Source organism: Ahaetulla prasina, chromosome 3 (genome assembly GCF_028640845.1).
Source record: "Ahaetulla prasina isolate Xishuangbanna chromosome 3, ASM2864084v1, whole genome shotgun sequence".
NCBI lineage: Eukaryota > Metazoa > Chordata > Lepidosauria > Squamata > Colubridae > Ahaetulla > Ahaetulla prasina.
This window is the reverse complement of record NC_080541.1, coordinates 201,700,822-201,708,630: the sequence shown is the minus strand read 5'-3', so window position 1 is coordinate 201,708,630 and position 7,809 is coordinate 201,700,822. Positions and strand designations below refer to the sequence as shown.

General features: G+C 39.6%; 1 protein-coding gene across 4 annotated transcripts in view; it reads left to right on the top strand.

Moving 5' to 3' along the window:
• Window positions 1–602: 602 nt before the first annotated feature.
• Window positions 603–7,809, top strand: part of HNF4A (hepatocyte nuclear factor 4 alpha) — a 28,828-nt gene continuing 21,621 nt past the window's right edge. For 2 of the 4 annotated variants that reach the window (XM_058176203.1, XM_058176204.1), the window contains exon 1: window positions 609–723. In XM_058176203.1, coding sequence (XP_058032186.1) covers window positions 609–723 — 115 coding nt within the window. Of the gene's footprint in view, window positions 724–3,851; window positions 3,855–7,809 lie in introns of all 4 variants that reach the window. The other 2 variants (XM_058176206.1, XM_058176205.1) reach the window with 2 other exon arrangements.

Genomic DNA, 7,809 nt, shown 5'->3' with positions numbered 1-7,809 from the left:
TGACAGTGTGTAAATTACCATTCCAATGACCTTCATCCAACAGAGAAATGACAGGGCGTGGGAGAAGAGAAGAGAGGAAGAGAAAGGGTAGATGAAAGGACAGGACAACAGCTCCAAATGGAAGATGGAAATGGCGTTTGCCTTTCAGAAGTGATCCTTGCAGCTTCTGCTACCCATAAAGTAATCTTAATAATGACACCGTAGGTACCACACTGCACTGGGGAAAGCTGAGTGTAGATAGCAGGCCCTTCGCTATGCTTTTTCACCTGTCCTGGAGCAGAAATCAGCAACAAGCTGGTGACGAAGCCTGTCATAAACAATCGTCAACAGGGAATAGAGAGGGAGAAAAGCAAAGAAGAACGAAGTAAGAGGCTGAGCACAGCAGTGTTCACTAGTGGGTGAGATGATTAACGATTAACCCCCCTTGCCTCCTGCCTCCACCCATTTGGGTAGTATAGGCCTTGAAGTGCAGCAGATTCTTTCAGAGAAATATCTGAAATAAAGGCCAACAGATAGGGGACGCCGGCAAAATCAGTTGGAGAGGTTGAGGGGGCCAATAACCTCTGGCTGTGGAATCACTGCAATCTGGCCCGTGTTTGCAGATGATAATGCGCCTTTCCAAAGCCCTGATAGACATGGAGATGGCAGATTACAGTGCAGCTTTAGATCCTGCATATACAACTCTGGAGTTTGAGAACATGCAAGTCTTGGCGATGGGCAGTGGTAAGTTCATTTCAGAATGTTGTTTTTCTCTATCAAAGTTGGGGTCGGGACAGCAAAGATTCAGAAGTCATTTTTCTTTTTTGACAGCAGCCAGATAGTGTGGAACAAATACAATTACATTATGCTTAGTTCCATCCTCCGCCTATGTAAAAGTCTGGCGGGGGAGGAAGGTTTGGTGCCCCAAGCACAAATATTTTCCCCGTAAGATTTTGTCTAGGACTCTGCTTGGTTTTAATCAGCTGATATTTCACAGGATGGTTGCAGTACAGGAATCAAAGCCCCATTATCGTTTTCTCTTACACTACACACAAATCTGACTGTGGGGAAAAAAAATAGGAACAAGCCCCAGAAAGAAGCGTGGTTGGGAAGTATAGAATAAAAATAAATGAAATGGGATGATTGTTCCCATAGGAGTAGGTTTTAAAAGGAGGAATGCAAATGTAGCACCTAACTTTTTATTGTTCAAAAAGAGGTTGGAATTCAAGGGCCTATTAGGGAATGCAATTATTCTTGGTAGAGTTATACCTATGAAAACTCTTCATATTCTCCGTGCCATAATAATCTGCAGTTAGCGTGATGCGTAATCAGGGGTCTGCCACTATGACTCTATGCTATACGTTCATATTTGAGAATAAGACTAAATGTAATTGATTCTAAATTATGTTTAGACTTCTAATTGATATAATTCTAAATGTGTACACAATCCCACCCAGGATTAGAACTGTGGTGAAATGTGATTATGATTATTGCTTTCATTACTATTATCATTTCACTCAGTAATATAGCTGTATAATTTAGAAAATATTCTCTATTGTCTTTGTATGGACACTTTCACACTTCATGTTGGATTTTACAAGAAGTGATCATTATTTCTTCTATTATGATTAATTATAAACTCAGTCTGTTTTCTTATATTATGCATTTTTTGCTTAAAAGCTGTGGTCGTTCCCTTGATCCTTTTCTTTATTTTAATTGGCATAACACCGTGTACCTTATTGCCTCAATGAGTCTGATAGCTTCAGTGGCATTCATTGAAATTCAGAACTTTCTACTATTTGGAAAACAGTATGCTATGAAATAAAAAAATGGTCTAGTTATGATAACTTTTGTTCTTGCTGTTAGAGAGATGTATTCTACATTTTATCGAAATTATACTTGATTTCCTTACTGTCATACAACAATGTTTTAGGACATCTTAAATGGAAATACAGTTGTATGCCTGTACATAAACACGGAACTATAGAAGATATTCTATGGAGAAGTACAAAGGCATTCCCAGCTCCCTCTGTAAGCTACAATTCCCAGTCTTCTTTGGAGAATATCTATTGAAGGTTTAATGATAATCGTCTCAATCTTTTATTTGGAATATTACTGCCAATTTTTCATTCTTACATTTTTGAAGTATCTAACTCTAAGTCTCAACATTGTAAGTTTAATGTTTAAAAGCTAATGATAAAGAGAGGTGACTAAAATGAAAGCTATGTTTCTGAAAGGTTGTATGTAACAATGTAACTCTCCAAACTACTAAAGTTAGTAATGAATGAGTATTCGTCATGTTCTATTTTTTCTCCCTTTATCCATGGTCAGATTTTTTACAACTTTTTGTATAGTAGCTTGATTATAGTATCTAGGGCCACCACAAAGTGTGCATTGACATTTGGGTGTGACTGTTGCTGACACCTGCTGGAAATTGACTGAAGTGAGAAAGAGTCGTCTCTACATAAATATATCTTGGGTGCATAGGGAGGCACATTCACGCCCTGTTCTTCATTTTGTAAAACTTTACCAAACTATTAAAGGCTAGTAATTGTACAATCCTATTTCAGTCTGAATACATGTAAGCTGCTAAAAAGATAAATACAATTAGAGATGCATATAATTATAAAATATTTGTTGCTGTTGTTAGTTGCGAAGTCGTGTCTGACCCATCACGACCCCATGGACAACGTTCCTCCAGGCCTTCCTATCCTCTACCATCCTCTGGAGTTCATTTAAGCTCACGCCTACTGCTTCGGTGACTCCATCCAGCCACCTCGTTCTCTGTCATCCCCTTCTTCTTTTGCCCTCAATCGTTCCCAGCATTAGGCTCTTCTCCAGTGAGTCTTTCCTTCTCATTGGGTGGCCAAAGTATTTGAGTTTCATCTTCAGGATCTGGCCTTCTAAAGAGCAGTCCGGGTTGATCTCCTCTAGGCCTGACCAGTTTGATCACCTTGCAGGAGTCTTCTCCAGCACCATAGTTCAAAGGCCTCAATTCTTTAGCGTTCAGCCTTTCTTATGGTCCAACTTTCACAGCCATACATTGTAACTGGTAAAACCATAGCCTTGACTATACGCACTTTTGTTGGCAGGGTGATAACTCTGCTTTTTAGTACGCTATCTAGATTTGCCATATTTGCCAATTATAATGTATACATGCATGCATTCATTGAAATGTAATTTGCAAGTCAAAGGAAGCAATAATTCTTCTGTGGTCTACATTGGTCAAACTCCCTTCGGTTCATTCATACTGTGTTCTAAGAAAGATTCGTAGAAACTTCAAAAGGCAAAGTGAAAGGCAGATAGAGATAATCAAATAAAGCAAATTCTTATGAAGATGGGCTTAGGAAAATGGGTATCTTTAATCTTGAAAATACAAAGGGGATATAATACAAGTGTCGTGTCCCACTCCTCCGCTGACAGCTGGGTCAGGGAAATCCGAATCAGGCTTGCCTCTGCAGCTCTGCCCAAAGTCCTAGCAAAGTCCTCAGAGCAGGCAGGAGACCAGTAAGTGACTTCAGCAAGATAAGTTTGACTTTTGCCTGACTCAGAGACTGCCAGAAAGTAGCTCCTTTATATAGGCCATGGGGTGTGGCTCCATGACTCAGCACTCATTAAGGCCTGCCCCTCCCTTCCCTCTGTTGCCTCCGCCTCTCCAATCTTCTGATGCGAGGGTCACTCCAATCAGCTGTTCTTGGGAGTAAACCCTCCTCAGGCTCACCTGCTGTGGATGAGGGGGAGGGGTCTAGCTGCTCCGTTTGCCTGGGCATGGAGTCAGGGCTGGGGCCGGGAGATGCTCCTTCTTCTGCAGTTTGTGGGGGCATGGAGCCAGGACTTGGGCCGGAAGGCATACATTCCTCAGTGTTGGGGAGCAGGTAAGAAGGCCCCGGCTGCTCTGAGGGCGGGCAAGACACAACAACAAGTAAATCTTATAATACAACCACAATTGAGGCCAACATTTCTGATGCTAAGCGAGACATTGGTTAAGCAAGTTTTGCCTCACTTTACGACCTTTCTTGCCACAGTGGTTAAGTGAATCACTGCTATGGTTAAATGATCTGGCTTCCCCATTGACTTTGCTCGTCAGAAGGTTGCAAAAGATGATCACATGACCCTGGGACACTGCAATGGCCATAAACATGAGTCAGTTGCCAAATGTCTGAATTTTGATCATGTGATAATGGGGATGCTGGTCATAAGTGTTAAAAACAGTCATTTTTTTCAGTGATATTGTAACTTCAAATGAACTGTTAGTGTAACTTCGCTAAATGAACTGTTGTAAGCAAGGACTACTTGCAATCCTTTCCACGTTCTTGAAGACGTATCATACCAACATTCCTGACTTGTCACCGAAGAGTGTGAGGCACAGAGTAACAGTCTTAAATTACAGAAAGGTACACCCCAGCTGAATGTGGAGAGAAAATTCATCATAGTATAAGAGTTCAACTATGTAACCAATCACCAAGGCCACTCAGTAAGAATTTGCCAGTTGGCCAATGCATGCAGATAAATGCATAAATACAACAACAACTTTCACAAGAACTGATCAGAAAGCATTGATCTCACCAGCGAGAGTCTGCAAAATAACAACCTATTTGATTTATGATACAATGAACTCTTTATCTTGTTCTCTTTCCCTTTACAAGTATCATTTAATTACTTGGTACAATTTGTTGTACAGCATAGCTGCTTGCTTATATAACTGACCAAAGAAATGCCAAGCTGTCTATTACCAGATCCTTATCACCTCTTTTTTTTCCCACTGCCTTCTTCATTTTGCAGTTTCACATTTTTGATTAGAATTTCCTTTTTCTCTTGGAGATGTTTGCTGGAAAATTAGGATCAGTTGGTTCAGAGAAGGAATAGTTACTTAACTCTTTGGGGTTTATTTATTGTGAAATATTGTGAAAAGTATGCAGTAATCAAATGTGCACACTCATCATTGCTAGCAGCATCACCCATGAACCTACCTTGCTTGCTTTTCCAGAACTTTAATTGATAGGATCCAGGGGTGAAATCCAGCAGGTTCTGACAGGTTTTGGAGAACCAGTAGCAGAAATTTTGAGTAGTTCAGAGAACTGGCAAATACCACTCTGGCTGGCCCCAGAGTGTGGTGGGAATGCAGATTTTGCAGTATCCCTCCCCTGCCATGCTCACCAAGCCACACCACGCCCACCAAGCCACGCCCACAGACCCGGTAGTAAAAAAAATTGGATTTCCCCATTGATAGGATCCAACGTGGCAGCGAGAAGAAAATATGTTTGCAGTGGAAAAGGAAGTTCTGAATTACAAACCCAACACATCTAGAGAAATAGTTTTCAAGCTGCCTTTTGCATTTTTTAAAAAAATACATATAAGTCATTAAGAAGATAATTCTTACTCCATTACATTTATTCACTAATGTCAATGCTTTTTAAAAAATTTCAAAAACAACTTCTGAAAGTCTTGGGTTAGCTAGCATCTTGGCCAGCAAAAGTTCAAACACATTTCAGAAAATAATGGATGATTGATTATAATAATGATTGATATCGCTGATCATTTATACCATCATTAGTGTACACAAGGAAGGAGATTATTTGGATATCTGGCAATCAGACATAGGATTCATAAAGAAACTGTATCAGTCACACTTCTGGATGATCTTTTGAGATACTGGGATTGGAGGAGTGCCATCCTCCTGGTTCTTCTTGATCTCTTGGAGGCTTTCAATATCATTGACCTTTGTGTCTTTCAGGACCATCTTCGAAATACTAGAGGGAAATGTCCTATAGTGTTATTTCTCCTTCCTCCTGAATGGTTGGTTGGTTTTAGAGCATTTGGAAGAGTGTTGCTGACAATAATTGTGGTGGCCCAGACAGTGATGGGTGCATCTCCATATACTTAGCTGGCCCTCTTAGTTTAGGAATCAACCTAGTTTCTATTGTTACATTTCATGGAAATATATACTGGTATATGTATGTCTCTCTGTGTGTCTGTGTCTATGTCTATGTCTATGTATCCAAGGGATGTGGTGGCTCAGTGGCTAAGACGCTGAGCTTGTCGATCGAAAGTTCGGTAGTTCAGCGGTTCGAATCCCTAGTGCTGCTTAATGGGGTGAGCTTCCATTACTTGTCCCAGCTTCTGCCAACCAACCAGGTTCAAAAGCACATAAAAAATGCAAGTAGAAAAATAGGGACCACCTTTGGTGGGAAGATAACAGCGTTCCGTGCACCTTTGGTGTTTAGTCATGCTGGCCACATGACCACGGAGATGTCTTTGGACAGTGCTGGCTCTTTGGCTTTGAAACGGAGATGAGCACCGCCCCCTAGAATTGGGAATGACTAGCACATATGGGTGAAGGGAACCTTTACCTTTACCTATGTATATGTGTGTGTGTGTGTGTGTGTGTATACATATATGTATATATCTTACATTATTTTAAACAAAGGTTGGGTCTTGGACCTATAACAGTCCCAGTCACCTTGTTAGATGATTCATGCTGGAAACTTGGCAGAAGGTGAATTTTGCTAACCACTTAGCTGCTTTCAGCACTGTTAACCATGCTGTCCTACATTACTTGGCCAATATGGAATGTGAGTTTCTGATGGTTTAACTCATAAAGTTAAGGCAGAAGACTGTTGCTCAATCCCTTGATGTATGCAGTTCCTCAATATTGTGCTTTTTAGTTTTCATATGGAACTACTGAGTGGATCATTTGAAGTTTCAGAGCTGATTCTATGTTGATATTATCCAATTCGATCTCTCTTTTTCAAATGATGGCAAGGAGATTGAGGAAATGCTAAGCATTATCTGATCACAGTAAAAGAACTGCTTGAGGGTGAACTACCTGAGGTTCGGTCCAGACTAGATAAACCGCATATTAATCAACTGGCATCCCAGGATCTTACCCATACCTCTTCTGGATAACAGTATTTGTATGAGCAGACTAAGGTTTAAAACTTGGCACTAACTTTGCTTTTCTAATATACTGTGGTGGTAGCAATAACCAGGAGTACTTCTTTCCTAAAACAATTGCATCTCTTTTTGGAAAAAGAGAACAGATCTCACTTCAGTGATTCAGACCTTATTGCTAGTTTAGATTTCTGTCTGAAAATTACAGCTATCATAAAGTGTTCGGTAGTATTCTTAGTCATGTATTTTACATACTGTTTAACACTGAAATAATTGAATTGGCTTCCAGTTTATTTCTAAACCTAATGTTTAGAAGTGTTGATTATTTCCTAAAAGCCTCAAATGTCTTGGGAAAAAAGCACAGGTGAGTGATCTCTTTCTTCCATATGAAACTGCCCATAATTTGCAGTTCAGTTGCTTATTCCACTGTCTAAAAAGGAGTGGATTTGTACAAAACTACAAGGTAAAATGCCAAGGCACGAAAGAGCAAAAATGCAAACTCAAATACTGTATCTTGATTAGTACAGTAGGATTATAAATAAGCTGTGAAGACCAAATAAAAATTTCTGACCTATTTTATAATACTAATAATTAAATATTCTTAAAAGTGGCATTCGCTATAAATATATAAATATGCCTGTGGATCGAATCAAAATCCCTAAACAGGGTGACTACATCTCATCTCATAAACATCTGGGACTCACTATGTATTGAAATATGAATGAGTTTGATGGGTACTCAAGGAATAACCACCCATAGTAGTAACCGTTGCAGAGAGGTTAAGTTAAATTAATCATCTTTTAGTGAAACTAGCATTTTTATTGGTTAATGTTACACTACGTTATTGTATTAAAGCTTTCTTTCCTTTTTCTATTTTTTATGTATATATTTACTTTTAATCTTGTTCGGCATTCATTTTAATTGTGTACCTGAGCATTG